The 21,355-nt window shown below is 33.7% G+C and overlaps 3 protein-coding genes across 4 annotated transcripts; 1 reads left to right on the top strand and 2 right to left on the bottom strand.

The window, feature by feature from the left end:
- Positions 1-726: 726 nt before the first annotated feature.
- Positions 727-2,257, bottom strand: LOC125202354 (protein SPEAR3-like). Its single transcript, XM_048100734.2, has 5 exons — positions 1,882-2,257; positions 1,709-1,804; positions 1,322-1,389; positions 1,114-1,198; positions 727-1,021 (listed from the first exon to the last, which is right to left on the bottom strand). Exons 1-5 carry the CDS (start codon positions 2,107-2,109, stop codon positions 929-931), a joined length of 570 nt encoding a protein of 189 aa, XP_047956691.1. The 5' UTR covers positions 2,110-2,257; the 3' UTR covers positions 727-928.
- Positions 2,258-11,426: 9,169 nt separating this feature from the next.
- Positions 11,427-16,892, top strand: LOC125205539 (polyprotein of EF-Ts, chloroplastic-like). The gene is given in 6 exon segments (XM_089058423.1): positions 11,427-11,577; positions 12,114-13,888; positions 13,989-14,141; positions 15,071-15,427; positions 15,430-15,781; positions 16,067-16,892. Coding segments are annotated over 5 exon segments (3,255 nt in total). The 5' UTR covers positions 11,427-11,577; positions 12,114-12,129; the 3' UTR covers positions 16,701-16,892.
- Positions 16,893-16,941: 49 nt separating this feature from the next.
- LOC125205548 (transcription factor bHLH68-like) lies at positions 16,942-19,027 on the bottom strand. Of its 2 annotated transcripts, XM_089058424.1 has the most exons (8): positions 18,917-19,021; positions 18,651-18,842; positions 18,377-18,464; positions 18,177-18,257; positions 17,837-17,902; positions 17,542-17,607; positions 17,387-17,437; positions 16,942-17,310 (listed from the first exon to the last, which is right to left on the bottom strand). In XM_089058424.1, the coding sequence occupies exons 2-8, from the start codon at positions 18,830-18,832 to the stop codon at positions 17,194-17,196; spliced, it is 651 nt and encodes a 216-aa protein (XP_088914550.1). In that variant the 5' UTR covers positions 18,833-18,842; positions 18,917-19,021; the 3' UTR covers positions 16,942-17,193. The 2 variants fall into 2 exon arrangements, with proteins under 2 accessions (XP_088914550.1, XP_047960528.1); XM_048104571.2 differs by having other exon boundaries at positions 18,651-19,027.
- Between the last annotated feature and the right edge of the window lie 2,328 nt (positions 19,028-21,355).

The raw sequence follows: 21,355 nt of genomic DNA on the forward strand, positions 1-21,355 counted from the left end.
ATTATTAGAGAATAATAGGTTTCTTAAAATAGAATTGACTAATTTTAAGGGACGAACAAAGTCAGCAAACATAATCTATTTTTTGGGGGGGGGGGGGGGGTGAAATTCATGCAAGTCATAAATTTCTTTAATTTCTGCTCATCGAAATCCATATTTAAATATTATTATTGCCTTTAATTTGTCACGGGGTTGAGTTTTTCTCTTTATAATTTCGCGTGGTTAAGCATATGCTATAGGGCATAATTATGGATCAAACTTGAAATTATTTGACATCTTGTTGATCACTACTAGCCTGAACTATATTTAATAATGCCAATTTCTGAAAAGTGAAAAGGAAAATCAATAGTACTGCTGTAGAATATGATATCATAGATTTAAATAAGCAGAAATTATTATATTATATGTGGATTTATCCTAGTTTCTGTGTGTTTTCCTCAGACAAGAGGAATGTGAAAAAGGTATCTAATCTTTGTTTTTCCCTTTGTCCTCCAACAAGCAAAAGAGAATACATATACATAGATGTAAGGATATGGGAATATTTTGTGATCCAATAATACCAGAAAAGCTTCCCAGATCACATATGATTGCATTTATTTTTCTGAGAATATATCCAGGCATTTAATAGACATGCACAAAAGTCTATATGAATTCATGCAAGTACAAAAAATCAGTATTTCTAAGGCTGTATTCTAGTGACACATAGCTAAAACAAAATTATTTTAAAGCTAGAGAAGAAAATTGACAAACTTCATTTCATTATAAGAGGTTATCAATTCCAATCACATAGCAATCTGTCAAACTGTAATCAAATACACAATGTTTGTCTTAAACTTGTGCATATAGTTGCTATTTGGATTTATAAGGATGGGTGCATCTTCCAACTTACAGGCGAAAATCCACATACGCTATAAGTTTCATTAGACGAAATTCACAACGATAGTTTGAGCTCCAAATCTATCTCTTGTGAGCTACTCGAGTCTGACTTCTGACTACTCGAACCATCTCTCATATTGTGGGAGCTCTACATCAATCAAAACATAGTGAAACATGATCAGAATTTCCACCTTTATCTCACAAATTATGTTTAAAAACTTGTTTAATTTTGATTGTTACCTGAGCAGGCGGTTCGAAGAAGGATCTAGTCATGCTGGGCTCAACAAAATTATGACTTCCATAGCCTGCATTGCCCTGATGCCATCTGATTTCAATCCAAGAAAAATGAAACTAATGAGAACAAAATATTTCATTAGTGATTAGACTATCCCATGTTTGGAATATATCCAATTTATGAAAAGAAATTAAGAATCTTTATGCAAATTACCTTGCAACATTGTTGGGTTGAGAATCCCCATATGCAAGATTTGCCCTATCTAAATCTGGCAATCCCATCTGAAAATAATGGTCAAGTAATTAGCATCTTTGAACAGTTGCGAATGTGATTAAAACAAAAAAAATCAAATTATTGTGATTCAACACCAAGATATTACCATAGCTTCTACAATCTTCACCGCTAACAGAAATCAAATTGTTGAATATTAAGTCATCTACAATATTCTAGGGTTTACAAACTCAAACGAAAATAGTGGCTAATTAACATTTACAAATTTACCATAATAACAAAAAAAAAATCAAAATCTTCATCATCCAAAAAACTACACCGATCTACAAATTTCTCAATTAAATTATGTACTAATCAAACAAGTCTTACCATGACTCCATGGTGGCCCTGGAAGCCATAAGGAGGCGACGACGACGAATACGAGAACGACGACGAAGAATGAGCTGTTTGCAGCCTCACATCCTCCTGCACAGTTCCAGCCATGAAATTATAGAAATATACACATAGATCAGTTGAAAAAAAATCAAAAGAAATAAACAAACCTGAGTGAAATTAGAAGCATAAGGAAGAGAAGGCAAATATGTGCATCCGAGTTGACTGTGTAACCTAATCTTCTCAAGCTGCGCAACCCCAAGCCCCCTCTGCGGCTGCTTAGGCTTATCGGAGCCGCTCTTCTTCCCTTTCCTCGACGACGATGATGAAGACGACGACGACATCCCCCTATCGCTGCCGCCGAAGTAATTGTGCTCGCCGAAGTAGTTGCTTCCCATTTTCCGATGGAAAAAATTAGGGATTTGATTTGTTGTTTGCAGTGAGATGAGATGAGATCTTCTGAATTAGCCTTTTAAGCTGTTAACACTTTGCGGTCACTAATAATTGCATCGCTGGATCTGATTGTGTGTAGATTTTGTGTGATTCATTCTGTTTATATACTATGCTTCTATTTTTATTATTACTATTATTTTTCTTTTTTTTAAAAAAATAGTGTGAGCTCGTTTTGACAACTTCCATTATTATTATAGTATTGCTTAGAGAGAAAAGGTATGGTGTTTGAAAGGGATTGTCTTCTGATTGCAACTCATTTATTTTATGCACACAATATTTTCCCAAGATTTCTAACCTAACCCACGCGCTTCTGCACCACGTTCTTCACAAAGATTTTATTATTTAATTGGACACTGTGTTTATTTTTTAAATATATCTTTGGGCAGTTTCATGGCTAAATCCCGAATCATTTACATGTTATATGATCATGAAATTAATGTAGTAATATTTATAGGTAAAAGAGAAGGAGGTAATAACATGTAGTAGTATACTTTCTTTTCCCTTTTTCCCAATCCTTTTTTAGGGAAAATTAAAGTTACAATATATTAGTAGATCCAACATTATTATGACATTTAGATTGCAGAAAATCCTGCAGGAAATTCAATGTTTGGGGATTGTCACTAAAGGTGAAAGATTTCCTCGTCTTCATAACCATAGATATCAATTGGAGAAAGAAAGATTTTATTACATATATATGATTGGCCGAATCATTTACATATTAATGCCACATATCTGCAAAAAAAATATTCTTTATGGTATCTTTGTAAGCTTCAAGAATTAACTTATGGGCCTTAGAGTTTACGTCATAAAAATATAATAGATCGATGATAATATTATAAATAAAATAAATTAAATAAAACTATATATAGTTGCCATGCACCAAATCTAATCGAGCTGTTCCACGCATGATTTGTGGGACATATTATATGAGTTGTGTTGTGTGGTGGAAAGTGCGAGAGAGAATCATCCTCTTATTATTTTGTTAAAACATGTGAACTCCCACGCAATTACAAAAGCTATAAATCCATCAAATACAATCCATAACGCTGTCGTGTCAATTGTTTTATTATTACTTGGCAGCTATGTTTTATTTATTTTGTTATTTTAAATTTAAGATTTGCTATATTTGCACAATTGCACAGGCACATAATGTTAAAAGATTCAACATTTCATATATGTTACGGCCAAAAGAATCCTAACACTTTCTCAATATGAAGCATCCCATTAATTTGGTTTTTAAGTTTAGGGATTTGACTTTAACTCTATCGGATTTAGTATGATTTATCATTTATCATTAATATTCTACGATAATTTAAAAGTGAATTTGTAATTGTTTGTGAAAATTAACTTGATTTTTATAATAACTAGTATCACACCCAGTGCAATGCACGGATTAATTTAATTTTATCAAAAGCAAATTCATATTTTCAATTAATTACTTAAAATCAAATACAACTATAGTTTATCTAAAAATTAAAAATCACAAATGTGAAAACCAATTCAAGTAACCAAGCGCATACATAGATAGATTTAAGATAATTGTATGGAATTTGCATTATTTATAAAATTATGCAAAGCTTCCAATGACAATTTTCTTTATCTCTTCCACAAAACAATAATCACAATTTTATATTTTATTGATGGAACATATACACTTGAATACCATTCACACAAAAAAACAATAACTAATAATTGTCAATAATAAGGAGTCACTAAAATAGAAAGATGGATTAGTTAAGTGTGTGGGACATAAAAAAAAAAGTTTATATGATGACAATAACATATTAGTTCATAAGTTTTGGGGAAAAAAATATAAGCAAGGAATCACAAGTTTAATCGACCTCATAGATACAAATTAAAATTTACAAAAACAATCACTCAATCTCTCTCATGATTTGGAAAAAAATATATTGCTTATAACAACTGTCCATGTTAATTATTTCCAAAGCTAAGCCTAACACTTAGCTCTAATCTCAAGCCTAAAAATAGTTAAAAATTAATTAAATAAAAGAAACTTAACCAAATATAAATAAAATGTTACATCTTCTTCTCCACTCATAATATGTTCCGTTATTCTGCAATCTACTTCTGTTTCAGCTTCCACCTCAATCCTGCTTCCTACTTATTTTCGGTCAATTGACAATTCGATATTAAATTTTATTACCTCAGAAGGCATATTATATTAATATTTAGATCTATAGTTGAAATAAATACTAAAATATTGACATCTCAATTCTCAAAATAAACTACAAATCTCATACTTACATAAAAAGATTTTAATATCATGCGTAAACAATTGTCTTCAACGCCTCATGCGTAAACAATTTTATGTAGTGTACATAATTCCTGCAATTATATAGAAAATGAGAGTTAATAATCAAATCTATCCAATCATATGTATAGAAGACTATCGAATAAAGCTTATTGAAAGATGAAACTAAAGAATATAGTGTACTCTATTTGAAATCTAGGGACAAATCCCATAGAAATAGAAAATAGTGATTGAGTGGAAGTATAGCATATGTGTAGATATTTATAGTTCAAGAAAAAAACGTTTCACATCCTCCATTTATAATAATTTTAAATTTTTTATTATATTTAACGTAATAACATAATGATTGTAATTTAATTATTTTTAATGTATATAAAACATATACGTTACTAATAAGAGTGAGTATAGTTTTTATATGGAGTATTAAATTGAAAGAGTCTATAGATCATTTTATTGTAGCGCTTATGAAGGTAACGTGGCATGATGTGAGAAAAGTTACAATTTTTCATTAAATCTATTAAAATATAGCATTAATTTTCAAACAAATAATTAATAAATGGCATCAATTTTGGGATGGAAAACGGCCTCGTCAATATTTACATACAAGATTATCTATAAAAATATATGTATACACAAACGCACAACCATGAGTGTAACGCGCCTTAGCCGTTAATTTATGATAATCTTCTTTGACTAAGTTTATAGCCTAAATTATTTCATGATATTCATTAGTTTCTACAAATATCTATATTCCCAAAAGTTCAAAATATTTAAATTTATGCCCAAAACTAATAAATAATTTAATATTAAGGCCAAAACTCGCATTTTATATATGTATAAATTAGCTAGATTCGCTATGCATGATATTAATAATGTAGTTAAATAATATATAGAAATTAAATTAAATTATAGAACACCATAATTATGAGGTTGTTCGGTTTGCAAGATTATCTCATGACTAAATATATAGTATTGTGTTTGGTTCATGAGATGAATCTCAGGACTTAATCCTATATAGATAAACATGTGATAATTAGTCATACTCACCCAACTCTAATTAAAATAATCTCACAACTTAATTATAGATGGATTATCATATGATAGATAATTAATTGTGACAACCAAACGACACCTATGTATGAAAAATATTATGCTACATACATCTGTGAAAGTGTACACTACTATCGTTTAATGTACATTTAATATTATTTTTTTTATTTTATACATTTAATTTAATTTAACACATTAAAACTTGAAAGTGCTCATATGTTTATGGGACAGACGAAAATGAAAATAAAAATATTTTTTTGGGACGAATGGAGTATTAAGAATATATAAATATATACAATTGCAAATTACTCTATAAGAAAGAATTAAATAAATATGAGATTTGATACACGAATATCGTCAAGTAAAGTGATATCGGAGAAAAAGAGAAGTGATGACATGTAGAGTGTTAGAGAAATGCAATTTTTGTATGTTTAGTTGTTAATGTCCTTAGACTGCGGGTCAAATGAAATAGGGTTTCTCGAAGAAGCCTTAGAACCACTGCCTCTCAATAGCGAAGAGCGATCGCCAGCCACCGTCAGGCTCCTTCCAAAATTGGCACGAACCTCCGCCCGATTCCACGGGGATGTTCTCCTTGAGACGTGAATAAAACCTATGTCAGGCAAGGCACAATGATGCACTGCAAGGCTCATGTGAGTAAGAAGACGTACACAAGAAACAAATTATAATGTATATCATCCGTCCCACTGTAAACGACTTGTATTCATTTTTGTGTCGTCCCAGCTAAAATGAGTCATTTTCTTTTTAGCAAAATATAATAGCGTAATTACCTTCTCTTATTTTACTCTATCTCCTATTTTATTTTCTCTTCATTTTTCTATTTTATTCTCTATCCTACTCTAGTTGCTATCCACTTAACTCTGTAAACATCATTTTCTTAAATCTCGTGCCCAAAAAAAACGTCTCGCTTATGGCGAACGAAGGGGTACAATTCTCTGCATTAGAATTTTAATTCTCATATTTGATTCGTAATCATATGTATATTCTCATATATCCGAACACTTGTAGGATATTATCTCAGTCTCAAGCTATTTAAATCATATTTCATTGTAGTCTATTCTAAGTTATTTGAGTCATTTTTTATAAATAAAAAAAAACTTTAATCTCTCTTGTACTTTATTTTTTTCATTTTTACTTTATTCTTTCCGTAATTAAATTTTACTAGTTTTATAAATATCATGCTAAAAAATATTCTAAGCAATTGTGTATATATGAACAAACACCATGTTAGAATCTCAATCACCAATAATAGTCTGTACATGAGGATATAATCATTTGAATGTTGGAAACAAAACGCTGATGATAGAAAGCGAAAGTATTTACTTTTTGTTAAACAAGTCTAATTATTGAATAGCTCTATTAATTGGTCCACTAACTATTGCGAAAATTAGTTGATTACTAAATTAATGGAGATAATGAGACTGTAATCCAGAGAAGGTTCGATGAATCTCACAATTTTTAATTCTTATTTTCGTTGAAATGTTGACGTGTACAATGATGCAAAAGCGACATTTGTAACATCTAAGCAACAAATTTGTGATATTGACATATCCTACAGTTTCCATGCCCCTATATATAAAAATTTTAGTACGGCTGCCTCCTTTATCCTTGCTTTATTTTACCAAAACGTATATCACATGAACTATACTTAAATAAAATTAAAAATACAGTAATTATCATTAAAACCACGAAATTGATCTACGACCCCGTCTAAATCGCAATACATAAATTATACCCCATTTAATCTTTTTTATTCGTATAAACATCTAATAATAGTCTTTTACTCTTTTTATTACAACTAATTAATTTTGCAAGAACCATGAGCGAAACATGCAAATTTCTACGTAAATTTACATTTTTAGTTTAATTAGTACTCCATAAAAACAAAATGAAGCTCTAGTGTTACATACATGACATATGCATTCACATGTTTTAGTACAATAACGTGTCAATTTACTTAAATAATATTCTAAAAAATTTGGAATCAAATCTTGCACTTTGAATCATAAACACGAAGGGTGAACGTGTGTAAGTAAGACTATAAATTGATGTTCAGGTAAAGTTTCTTACCAAACTAATTTTCCTACATTCACACACACACAATATTAAAATACTTCCGAAAAAAAATAAAATTAGCTGTTTTAGAGTGAGCCCAAATCAACTAATCTGAAAACCCAGTTAGTCAAGTTCAAATTTGACGTCCCTTGCAATTACTCCTATATAGTTACAATTAATCAGTGTACTAATTTAGCAACATAAATGAAGACTTAAAAATGACTACTAAAGTCGAATTGAGTGAATAAAATACAAAAGCCAAAGGCAAAAGCTTTTTAGTTATATAGTATTATAAAATTAGCAAAGGCAGAGAAGGAAACAAGGGATTATGTTGGATGAAAATCTGTTTAAGATAAAAGATTCGCACATATGCATTTGTATACATATGATGTGTGAAGAATATCTACTGTAGATTGTGGGCACATGCTACAGTGCTACCCCCAAAATGTAAGCAATTAAACCAATCTTTCAAAGGATGCTGGCGCCTAATTATTTATTTATTTATTTATTAAATGTATGTGTACGCACCCACATGGGTGTGTGACACCAAATCAACCTTAATCTCATAATTTATTGCATAATACGAGATTCTTGTGTTGGTGAGTACATTGGTCGCACAAAAAGACTATAAAAGATTGGCCGAGCTCTGTGGCCTAGGATCACATTATTGTTTCCCAACTTTTTATTAAACAATCATACATCCAAGATTCTTCTAAAAGATTGATCACTCCTATTATAATTAGCAGCATGATTGTGGTTGTTTACTTCATTACTTAATTCTATTTTTGTGATTTTGGAAGATATTAAAGTACATACTTACTCTTTTTTTAATACTACTAGTTTGTAGTATTAGATTATTAGGTTTGTTATAGTTTAACTATGGGCATGAGTTTTGAATTTGTATGAGTATTAGATAGAGAAACTGAAATTCTTTTTAACATTTTTGGAATCTTATGCCAATTTCCAATTCAGGCTACTTAGATTAGGCCAAAAGTATAATCACTCCAAATATATGTTATATTCTATGAGAAGATTTTGCTGAAATGTTATTTCTCATAATTTATCTTTTTTTTATAAGACAAAGAGTGTCATAAAATGTTCTTTTCTGAATTTTTTTTAGAATGAAAATAGACAAAGTTTACTAATGATGTACTTACCTAATCTGTGACTTATGTTTCTGTAAGATATTTGGTTGTGTTTTGGGCCTAGGAGTTTTTCACGGGCTTGGAAGAAAATACAGCGGACCAAACATTTATTGAGATTTTTGCTTATTTAATTATCGTTATCACAATCTCAGTTTGGAAGTTATGAATGAGCATTATGATGGATCATAAAAGTATTTTAGTTAATTATACTGATTTAATAATTATTTTTCAATTTACTATCTCGTGTCCAACTAAATTATCTTATTTCAACTTTAACCTTTTTGGTAATTTTAAATAGAAAAATTTACATGGTATTCTAATTGTCATATAAATAAAATAATTAAACAAATCATATAAAATTATAAATAATATAAAATGAAGATATAGCATTATTTAAAAATAAATTAAAAATTATAATCTACCCGTCCAAAAAAATAGTATATTTTGGGACGACAAGAGTTTTAACATGAATTTGGTAAAGTAGGAGAGAGAAATATATAAAAGGAGTAAAGTAAAAGAGAGAAATAAAAAATGTGGGTAAAAATAGGAGAGAGAAAGAGAAAAAATGGATGAAGTATTGTTGGTGGAGAATGAGTCTCACCTCATTAGAGAGAAATTTTTTTTTTAAATAGAAATTTTTTATTTTAAATGATGGATTAAGATGAAAATAATTTCTAATTTTAAAAGAGTGAGTAGTAATAAATGGGGAAAAACTTTCCAATTTTTGTATGAGTATAATTTTGGCTGACGAAATAAAATGAAAAGATAAGACTATTATTTATGAACTGTCAGAGGAAACAATTAGTTTCATCACTCATTAACCATTTTAATCAACTCAATTTTTAGTTACAAAAAGGTTCATAAAAATCACGACTCAGATTTTGATATTGTTTCCATTAGTTACTCATTTACATCAAATCAATTAATAAATTAAAGCTTGAATCAATATATTTTCCGTGTTGGTTCAACACCTCATCCTTTAAGCATGAAGTTATAGAGTTGATTTCGGCCCATGTGAATGAATCAAACAATTTTGGTCAGTCTCCTACTATTTAATGTGCTGACCGTTAGAAAGAAGGACTAGTCTCCTCAAGATGTCGGCATGAAAGATACCTTAGCAAACAAAATAAAATTGAAGCTTGAACATGACTCTTTTAGGCCATCAACGTTAAGGCTTATTGTAACTCTAAATTTTTTGGTCGTCAGAGAAACAACTGCGAGCGTGGTAGTCTGCTCGGTTCTGCGACTGTTTTCCATGCCTTATTGCACTGCCTTTTCAGCCACGATTCGCAACACTTATTTTATTTTTTAATTATATTTCACACTTTTTCCTCTATAAATATTACTGTCCCACTATCCCCTCATTTCACTCTTTTTTATTCTACGTTCTTTCTTTACACTCCACAAAAATGAATCAGGGTGGTCTCCCAATGAATCTTGACGGTTCTCCAATGTAGCCTGGCGATCACCTAATGTTTCCCAGTGTTCCCCTAATGAGAGCCACGACTCCAATTGATCAAAATGTCTGCTACACAATTTGCCATTCAGTGGGATGATATACCAACGATTCTGATTCGTGGAATCCTCAAGAGGGGTATCGGCCAATAATAGTCTCTGAAATTGGTACCCCGGGAACACAAGGCCCCAACACCGGTGTTACCAACCTACTCGATGATTACGAGATTTCGGACATGGAGCCCCTTCTAGAGGTGAATACTGGTTCATGCACAAAGGGATAAGGAGAAGTTTGACATGGTTGGAGAAAAGAAGTACACCTTGGAGGAAATGATCGTGATGGCTAAGTGCTACGGTTAACATTTCCAAGGATCCGGTGAGATATCTGCCACATGGCTTTCAAAACGTTCTATGACGATGAAAAACATGAGATCAAGTACTATGACGTCTACGTTATAGTTAATAATCACCTAAAGTTCATGTCGGGTTACGTGTGTGGTGGCCTGAAGAGGACAAAGTCAACGCTCACGACAACTACACCAGCAGTAAGGGTGATGCCGACGTCTTACACATTCATATAGAGGAGAGTTTTGGCACACAGATACCAACAAGAAGTCGTTCTATGAGCCAAAAAGCTGCACAGAGAAAGCTCTATGCGATCGGTTGACCGAGCCAGACCAAGCGGAGGGCATGGACCCAACATGAAGGCAATTACCGTTGCATCGATGGCGCGGACGTTGAAGTCCACAATGAAACTATATAGATATGATGAAGACAAGGAAGAGCGTCAAATGCACTACGACTTGATCTAGATACTTTGCGCTGAGTTGAGACTTTGGCCGTTTGACGTGTTATTTTCTAAATTGTAGTTTTATTTTAAAAGTACTTCTATTTTCTCATTTTGTAATTTTATATTTTCTAATTTGAAAATATAAAAAAATTAAAAAATTGGTTAGATAAATTGTGGCAGAAAATAAAACTGTTTTATTATGTTGCCATATTGTTGCTGATTTTTTGTTGCATTTTGCTTATAGTTTTCTTAGTGGAGTTCATGTTCTAGAGGCTCTGCCGAGGATTTGAGTAGTTGGTTGCTTCATGATAGAATAGGCATTCCTTACCTTCGTTAGTTTTCTTTCGTCCTCAGCATAGCCCGTTTATGAGACCAAAAAAAATGTTTGGAAATTACCTTTATATATTCGTCTGAATTTAACTCGTAATGTAAATATGAAACTGTAAAACTCAAACAACTGGAAAAAAAATACAGTTATTTGAAAATTGAAGATAAGGATTCAAAGCTCACCGTTCGTTTCCAGCTTCCGTTACCCGTCCATTTTCACAGCATAATTAGTGTGAAGTGAAGCCACTGATATTGCCTTCACTTTCAAGGGCTTAATTCGTGAAAGCCCTTTTGCGTTTGGGTAATTCTCCTCTTTCATTCATTAAATCATTCTCTGATTCTCTTTGTTCACACACAATTTCCGTTCTTCATGCTCGATTTCCAGCTCTTCCTTCTGGATATGAGTTCGACATTTTGGAGACTTCCATTCATTTTTCTTTTCATCAACTTGAACTTTGATTGTCTTGGTTATTGGGAATTGTGGTACTTTTAAGCACCCTGATTTTGTGTTCTATTTTGAATACTTTTAGTTAGATGGAAGGATTACTGTTGTTTAATGTTTATTTTGACAGGATAAGAGGGGAAATGAGTGTAGATATAGATAGTAGCCATATTCTAACTTTTATTAGCTTCTTAAAGTTTGAATGCAGGGAAAAAGAGGCTTTGTTCTGCTCATACTCTTGCTTGCTTTATGAATGTTAATTACTCCTGATAATTGTTTGTATACCACTGCATTGGGCTACTTTTCTGCAGTGGAAATGCGGTTGTTTTGCTGGATTTTAATCCAGAGTAGAACTTCTGTAATGGTCTTTTTTAACTCTACTTCCGGTGTGCCAGGTGATGAAATTGGAGAATGAGTGTTTTCACCGGTGATCATTCCCTTGTGCACTGCAACATGGCTTCTTTAACCCCGAGCTCCACCAACATTTCACTTACTCAAGCTGTTTCCCTCACAACTAACAAAAGCAACATCTTGTCCAGACCTAGCATCCTGCGCAATGTTAACAAACATAAATTGACAGCGCAGCGACATGCACTACCTCTCTCAACATCGATCAGATTGTTTCCCCAATTTCATATTGGGTGTGTTCTGAAGCCTAAGCATAGGACTCTTGCAGTATATGCTTCTGGTACAGATGTTGCTGTGGAGGAGGCAGATTTTTCTTTAGCAGATAGCGAAGCCTCAGTGAGTGCCACAAATGCTGCAGAAACCGGTGGAGAGTCAGCTGTTGCACCTGAAACCAGTCCTATTAAGTCTCAACGTTCAAGACCTTCTAGAAAGAGTGACATGCCGCCTGTGAAGAATGAGGAACTTATTGCAGGAGCAACGTTTACTGGAAAAGTCCGATCAATCCAGCCATTTGGTGCTTTTGTTGACTTTGGCGCTTTTACTGATGGGCTTGTTCATGTTTCTCAGTTGAGTGATAGCTATGTGAAGGATGTTGCTAATATAGTTTCTGTTGGACAAGAGGTGACAGTAAGATTAGTTGAAGCGAATTTGGAAACGGGGCGAATATCCCTGAGCATGCGTTCTGACAGCTCTAGCAGGGTTCAACAACAAAGAGAATCTCCAGATGGAAATGATAAATCCAGACCTCCTAGAAGGATGAGTCAAAATTCCAATCAGAGAAGAGACGAGCCAAAGAAATTCTCAAAGTTCGTCAAAGGCCAAGATCTGGAGGGAACTGTCAAAAATCTAACTAGAGCTGGTGCTTTTATTTCTCTTCCTGAGGATGAGGAAGGATTCCTGCCTCAATCCGAGGAAAACGATGAGGGGTTTGGGAGCATTATGGGTTTTACTTCATTGGAAGTAGGGCAAGAAGTCAGTGTCCGAGTTTTGCGTATTTCTAGAGGACAGGTAACATTAACTATGAAAAAGGATGAAGATGTTAAACAGTTGGATTCGAAGCTAACCCAAGGCACGGTACATACAGCAACTAACCCTTTTGTTCTAGCTTTCCGTAGCAATGAATCTATTGCTACCTTTTTAGATGAAAGAGAAAGTGAGAAGCAACAAGCTGAGGAAGCAGAGGAAATCTCAAAGGATGCCGATGACATGGTAGCCAGCATAACAGAGGACACTTCAGCCATAGAAAAAAAATCCGAAGACTCTGAAACTAAAGATGACGAGGTCAGAGTTATTGAAGAAGTTCAGGCCAGCTCTGTTTTAGTTGGCGATGATGGAAGCCCGCAAACTGAAGACCAAGAAACCAATTCTTTAACTGAAGCTGAAGAGAGTAATGATGGTGACGTATCTGGAGGGATAGCTGATATTTCTTCCCAGATTGTTGAAAACGCTATTGAAAGTTTGGTTGATAATGCAACTTCAGAAGATGAGTTAGCTGTGGATCCTGGATCTGTTGCTGCAACTGAAAGGGATATAGAACAGCAACAATCTGGAGAATCAACTAATCAGACCAGACCTGGTGTCACTGGCGAAGAAACACCAAAAGCAGCTGATGATGTAATAGCAGAAGTTGAAGAGAAGAGTGAAGAAGCAGACAGCTCTACCATCACACAAGATAATGAAGTTACTGCAGCCATCAATCCTGTGGAAAGTGACAGCTTAAGTGCAGAAACTGAGTCTGGGGATATTGAAGCCAAACCTGCAGGTTTGTAGTCAAATCCTTATATAGTTCGGATCGAAGGACTGGAAAGTGGAAATCTTTTCCATCTCAACAATAAGTTTATACTGTTATTTTCTTCTTGCAGAAAGTCCTGTCACCATTAGTGACAATCTTGGAGTCGATATAGCTGTGAATGGTGAAGAAAACCAAACTTCTGCTGATCCTCAGCCAAACGGTGATGCCTCAAATTCAATCGAACAAAGCAGCAACGAATCGCCTAAAGAAACAGTTGTAAAAGGTTGGTGTTTTTGCCTTTTCTAAATTATCTTGTATATATACACGTGTTGCTGATACGGGTGGAACTTGGAAGGTGTACAAGCGTGGCAATAGGGAGGTTGTTTGGCCCTCAAATCGTGGATGAAGAAATCAAGAAGAGAGAGGAGGGGAGAAAAGAAGATTTGGCAGTATTAGTTTAATCAGTGATTCAGTTCCTATTCCTTGCTAGTTTGTTCTTTTAGTTCCTATTTCTTTTGCTTTAAGCTTCTATAAATAATGAGAACCGGATGATGATAGATCATCTTGGAAATTAGTAGTATTTGGACGAGGAGTTTTCGTTGGCCTCCTGTGTGAGGAATTACTTTTCCTTTCTCAGCTTCTCAATATTTTCCCATTGAATAAATAGGTTCCTGCTTTCACTTCAAATAGTTAAATTGCTCTTATTATCAATCATCAACTTATTAGGAGTTTATTTCTCCTCGATCCCAGAAGAAGAGCATTTCTCGTGCTCTGTTTCTATCCGACACCCTTTCCTCTTATCAGTTGCCAAACCAAACTTTTTCCTGTCAATATCAATTGTAGTTTTATTTCCATATATGCCTGTATACTAGTGGTAAAACATCTCACAAAACAACAGCCTCGTTAGCTTTTCGTAACTCTCTGAGGTGAGAACACACAACTAATTTGTGTCTCGGGGTCTTTCTGGTCAGATTAAATAAGTGTATTTGTAGAATGATGGTGATGTGTGTCCATCGTGCTTATAACTATGCTATGTGAACATTTAAATTTAATTATATGGATACAGTAAAAATTTGTTGAATGATGACCAAACTACCTTAAACTTCATAACCTTCCTTTTCTGTAGTACTTCTTGAAGGTGAACATCAAATTTATATCATTGTGGTCTTTCATTGAATTTCTTATTATTTATCTTGTTCTGCTGGAGTGCAGCTGCTGTATCACCAGCTCTTGTGAAGCAGTTGCGGGAGGAAACAGGAGCAGGAATGATGGACTGTAAAAGAGCCCTTTCCGAGGCTGAAGGAGATATTGAAAAAGCCTACGAGTACCTCCTTAAGAAAGGTTTAGCTAGTGCTGATAAGAAAGCCAGTAGGGCTACAGCTGAAGGAAGAATTGGTTCATATATCCATGATAGCAGGATTGGTGTCCTCATAGAGGTGAACTGTGAGACAGATTTTGTCGCTCGAGGTGACATTTTCAGAGAACTGGTTGAAGACTTGGCCATGCAAGTGGCCGCATGCCCTCAAGTACAGTATCTTAGCCCAGAAGATGTTTCACAAGAGTTTGTTGATAAGAAAAAGAAACAGAAATGCAGAAGGAAGATCTACTGTTGAAGCCAGAGCAAATTAGATCCAAAATTGTCGAGGGGCGCATAAGGAAGAGGTTGGAAGAGCTTGCCTTACTGGAACAGCCGTTTATCAAGGATGATAAAGTAGTGGTTAAGGACTGGGTGAAGCAGACCATTGCAACGATTGGAGAAAATATAAAAGTCAAGAGGTTTATACGCTACAACCTCGGAGAAGGTTTAGAAAAGAAAAGCCAGAACTTTGCTGCAGAGGTTGCTGCCCAGACTGCGGCTAAACCAGTTTCAACATCTACAAACCAGGAGCCTGCTGCTTCTGAGACCAAAGAAACCGTACAGGAGTAAGTATATGATCTTTCATAGCATTTATTTGTGCAAATTGATGCGTATTTATTGATAACAATGACTAAAAATACTGGACATGCAGTAAAGATGTGAGAGCAGATTTTAGGCTGCTGAGTTTTAGCTCTAATCTCACTAATTAGTTGCTCTAATGTTACTTTCGCCTGCTTGGATGTTCATAGTGTTGAATGATCTTGCTATGTGTTTATCTTTTGTCCTCATCTTCTACAAGTATCTATTTCTTCTTATGCAATAAGCTAATATGGTTTGTTGGCTACTTTAAGGACTCCAAAAGCTGCAGTTTCTGCTGCGCTGGTTAAACAATTACGCGAGGAAACTGGAGCTGGAATGATGGACTGCAAAAAAGCTCTCTCAGAAACTGGGGGAGACCTTGAGAAGGCACATGAGTATCTGAGGAAGAAGGGGCTTGCAGCAGCCGACAAAAAATCAAGCCGAATTGCTGCTGAAGGGAGAATCGGATCCTATATTCATGATTCCCGCATTGGAGTTCTGTTTGAAGTTAATTGTGAAACCGACTTTGTGGGTAGGAGCGAAAACTTCAAAGAATTGGTTGAAGATCTGGCGATGCAAGTTGTGGCCTCCCGGCAGGTGCAGTACGTATCAGTTGAAGATGTCCCGGAAAGTGTTGTTACCAAAGAGAGAGAGCTGGAGATGCAGAGGGAGGATCTTCAGTCGAAGCCCGAGAGCATAAGAGAGAAGATTGTTGATGGAAGAATCGCAAAGAGGCTCGGAGAGCTGGCTCTTCTGGAGCAACCTTACATCAAGAACGATACGATGCTCGTGAAGGACCTGGTGAAGCAAACTGTTGCTGCACTGGGGGAGAACATCAAAGTCAGGAGGTTTGCCCGTTTCACACTTGGGGAGACACGTGATGCAGTAGTCGAAGAGCAGGCCTGAGATGCGGTGGGGAAACTCCACTCTGATTACAGAGAGTGAGACCTGTAAATTTTGATCTGTGGAGCTGTTGAGTTCTCTCAGTAGAGTTATCTCTACACTGCAGGTATTTTACTTGATTCTTTTTGTTAGAACAAAACGCAGTTGCAAATGTCGAAACTTCGAGGGAGAAGGGTTTGCGCTCGCATTTCATTATTTCTGTGACCAATCTTGATTCTTAACAACATTGTAATAAACGACAAAATTGCAATTTAATTGATATCCATATCCAAATTAGGGATCAATCCCCTAAAACTTTATTACAAATGTTCCAAGAGCGTTATTGTTTCGTGGACCATATGTTCACTGAAAACACAATTATACATAAAGATATTCTAAATTGTGGTTTAGGATACTAATTAATTGAAGGTTGCAAGCACGTGCAACATTACGTTTCCCACCTAATCTAAACTAAAAAAATGCATATCATCATCATGAACAGTCAAGCTCATGAAATTTAAGATGGAGCCCAATAATCAGCTCCATTCTCACTCCCAAAATCTAGTGTGCATGATAATGGAACCAAGCACAGCCCCCTACTCTTTAAATCCTTCTTCGCCTCTTCTTCACATTTCTAATTAACACCATCAAATATAATATTAATTTCATTAGCATGTAAGAAAAATATTTTGTTGGTATGTATAAAATACCTCTTGGGTGATGTTTCCTGATCCAGTGGCCAAGTACGGTTGGCTAAGGGCCTGCATATTTCAAGGGGGGATTTCATCGACATACAAAAAAAGAATTTTCTTCTTGGAAATAACATAAAAAAAATTTCATGAAATTAAGTGCAACAAAAGGTCACCTCAATTTGACGTTGAAGGAATCTAATGTATCCAATTGCTTCCAACAACACTGAAGCTGTGTCAGTCTGCAATAAGATTTATAGAATGAATTCCTTTAATTTACAAACAAAATATACGAAGCTTGACATCATATAGTACTATTCATGAAAGTGATATGGAGTATATGTTCACTTTAACCCTAATTTTCGAGGACACAAAATTCTATCAAATGATCTTTCACATAATTATGATAAAATAAGAAAATTAACTCTAATTGTGGGGCCAATAAATATTTAGTATGTTGAATTTATTTACCTTGCCGAAAGGGGAGACGAGCTGGTGAAGGGCTGTAATCCTGTCTCCCAGTTTTTCCTTTCTCACCTATTTTAAAATCAAATCAAGGTCTCAACTTAGAGAAATCAGCAAAATAAGTAATAGAATTATTAGCTCAACATCACATCTAAAAACATTTCTCTTTCTATGTGGGACTATATGCTTAACACCAGCAAGGAGAATATGCATATATTGAGAAACGACAAACAAGAAAGGACAACTTTATTATGACATAAAATGAAAAACTTGATCATAAATTAAAAAAGCTGCCAACAAAAAAAATAAAGTGGGTGACTCTAAACTTGACTTGATTTTGAGTTACCTTGATGCCAGATTGGGTTGAATTAGTTGTTGGATTCATCTTCGATTTCTTGGCAGCTCCACTCTTGCACTTCATCAAAATCTAATTACCAATCATATAAAAATCCAAGTTATGATTAATTTGATATTTTTACAATTCCGTCACAAAACTATAATATAGCTCCATAATTTAAATAATTTCACATTGATGATTTATCTTACCTCGGATGATTTGGGAGGCCTGAATTCAAGATTTCCGACGTAGGTCGCCTGTTGCTCCATAGTCTTATCATCTTCTCCGGAAAACCCTCTGCACATTTAATCAAATCAAAGAAATTCAGCATGTGAATTTAACCTAATTTTTACAAGGGTTTTGAAAATAAATAATAGTAGCAATTTTTTCATATAATTAATCAACATTTTGGAATATTAATATGCATGACACCCTCCAATTTTTTCCATGCATCAAGAAGTGAGAGAGAGAGTTACAACTTACAAGACTAGTTGGCTCCATGAGTGTGGAAACTCCTGAGAGGCAGGGCACGAGAGAGGCGGTGGCGCGGGTGATTGGTGAGGCTGAGGGGTATGATTTTGCAGCAAAGGGTGGCCGTTAGTGGTGAACCAGTTGTTGGCGCCGGTGGCCACCATTTGCTGCACCGGAAGAATCCCTTCATTCATCTCTCTTTCACTAAAGATAAAATCAAAAGTATTCAAATGGCTTAATTTGCTTTCTACTCTCTATTTTACTCACTAGAGAAAGACCTTTTATTTTGTCTTTTCACTTTCGCTTTAAGCCCCCTTTTTTTCTTCTTTGAAGCTCTTGAGAATGGACTTGTACAAACTTCTACTCTCTTGATCTCCTAATGCAAAAGTTGTTACAACTAATTTTAAAATGTAAACTATATAGAATGAGAATATTAAGATGGAATAGTATAAAATAATAAAATATTGTAAGATGTAAAATGGTTTGAGAAGCTTTATCTTTCTAACCTGGCTTTTTGGCCCCTCTTTCCTATTGGTATCCTTTTAGGTATTCTTTCTTCCTTTTATGTCCTTTTCTACTCACTTTAGCCTTTCAACTCCGAGTTAAAGTTGGGAAATGGGAGGCCTATTTTGGTAAAAGATTCTTTATATATACACTGTACAAAAATGACTTTATTGCATTGCATGTATCGGATCAAGGGTCACAATTATGCAGTCACTTGGGGAATATTGATTTGTATGCTCATTGATGTTGTAATCTTTAATTTGCACTACCACTTCATTTTGAATTTTGAATCGATTACTTTCACACACATATGTAGAAAAAAAAAAAAGTGAGTAGGAACCCTATGTACGTATACTACGTTAAGAAACTTGAAATTCCCTAAAAATTGTAAGAAAAGTTTGTGCTCGCTAAGTGCTTGCAAAAAAGCCATATTTCCAAGTAAATCAGTACTTGCAAATGAGCGTTTGTTTTGGAGTGCGGCCTTAATTTGAAGTCCATGAGAGGCAAAAATTTTATTTAATTTTAATTTTTACGAGTATAGTTAATTTCATTGTGATTTTCAGAATAATCAAGCCCAAAATTAAGTACTATGGAGTACATAATAAGTGACAAAATGTTGTTGATGTTGTCGAAAAGAATATTTGTTGTTTGGCTTTGGAATTAAATAACAGTTTAAACCGTATCGCATACCTACTATTTTGTCTAGAGTATATAAGTACAAAATTGCATGTTTAAGTTTGTTATTATGCTTTGCAATACTAATAAATAACTTGAATTATATTTGATTAATTTTACATGTAATGTAGTGTATAACAAAGATTTCCAAAATTTATAGTTGATTTCTCTTTTATTTAATTCTTTAATATAATAGGTTTTTATCTCTTAGTATGATTTAATAATAGAATACTGTAGTATTTGATTAATTGTTTCATATATATTATTATATTTATTATATACATTTTTGTTTATCATTTTTAAATGATAATATTATTTCTAATTTTATTTAATTAATTACAATATAAAGCAATGTTTTGGAAATATCTCATCAATCCTCATGAAAAACACCAAAGTTTGAGTAAGTATTGATGTTTTTAAATATTTCAACCAAAGTTTGAGAATTCATAAGTATTGATATTTTTAAATATTTCAACCAAAGTTTGAGTGATCAACAAAGTAAAATTGAATTGGGGCGGAAAGAGAATTTTATTGATATTTGGCTCATTTGTTGGTCATGATGAGTATATTTTAAAGTTAAGGGTTTAGGATTTAGGTTTCAAGGCTTGGGTTTTTAGTGAATAGGGTCACTATATTGCAATGAAATGAAGCTCGACTAGGAAGTGTCTCACCAGTGCAATCTTAAATTATTGCAACGTAAACTTGCCCCTGCAATTATAACTTAACGGCTAATTCATATTTTCACAGAATTAAAATTCTTTTTAATTTTAAGTCTGATATTTAAATGTCAATATAGTTTATTAAAATGATAACACAAATATGTGTTGAAATTTTAACGTGATCGTATTGACATTTTTAAGAAAAATTAGCATTTAAACACACTTTCTTGTGGCCATGTGGGGTTAATGTGATCGGAAAAGTATAATCCAAAGTAAGAGGATGTCGAATATTCTTTTGTTTATCATTTCACAAACTTTATTTCGCATAATGAAATAAATATTAAGAAATTAAAATGACCCGTGTATCGCACGGGCGTGTAATTTTTCTGTTTTATTTTATTTATTTATTTATTTTATCATTTGAATTTGTATGATCAGATCGTAGTTTCCTACTACTCATATGACAAACGCTTCTCTTATATCGTAGTTTCCTACTGTTGTTGATAGCGATGTTCATTAAGTTAGATGATACGTATCTTTTCTATTCTATAAAATACCATCTTTGTTAATTCAGTTTAGAAAAGAAGCAAATTTTTCTATATGTACAATAAAAGAGGAGTTTTGGGGAAAATAATAGAAATGCTCTTGAAATTGTTTAAATACATATTAGAACTTATATAAAATACTTAAATACAAATTGTAGCCGTTTCTTTTTCGAGTGAAGAATACATGTTGACATTCAACTAAATATGGTATCTATCCGGAGGTACAAAATATTCCATCCGTCCTTCTTTAGTAGAGGCGTTTCTTTTAGGCACGAAATTTAAAAAATTGTATTAAAAATGAGTTAAGTGAATAAAAAATAAAGTAGGAAAGGGA

Source organism: Salvia hispanica, chromosome 5, assembly GCF_029641045.1.
Source record: "Salvia hispanica isolate PSC_SH4W2 chromosome 5, Shi_PSC_v1, whole genome shotgun sequence".
Lineage (NCBI taxonomy): Eukaryota > Viridiplantae > Streptophyta > Magnoliopsida > Lamiales > Lamiaceae > Salvia > Salvia hispanica.

What these genes read in the sequence shown, in the direction of transcription:
- LOC125205548 (XM_048104571.2), bottom strand. Translation starts at nt 18,832, where the DNA reads ATGAATGAAGGGATTCTTCCGGTGCAGCAAATGGTGGCCACCGGCGCC. An exon ending in GGCCTCCCAAATCATCCGAG is followed by an intron (nt 18,258 to 18,376) that starts GTAAGATAAATC and finishes ATTGGTAATTAG; the next exon opens with ATTTTGATGAAGTGCAAGAG. An exon ending in TCCTTCAACGTCAAATTGAG is followed by an intron (nt 17,438 to 17,541) that starts GTGACCTTTTGT and finishes TGAAATATGCAG; the next exon opens with GCCCTTAGCCAACCGTACTT.
- LOC125202354 (XM_048100734.2), bottom strand. Translation starts at nt 2,109, where the DNA reads ATGGGAAGCAACTACTTCGGCGAGCACAATTACTTCGGCGGCAGCGAT. An exon ending in AGGGCCACCATGGAGTCATG is followed by an intron (nt 1,390 to 1,708) that starts GTAAGACTTGTT and finishes CATTATTTTCAG; the next exon opens with ATGGGATTGCCAGATTTAGA. An exon ending in CAACCCAACAATGTTGCAAG is followed by an intron (nt 1,199 to 1,321) that starts GTAATTTGCATA and finishes GATTGAAATCAG; the next exon opens with ATGGCATCAGGGCAATGCAG.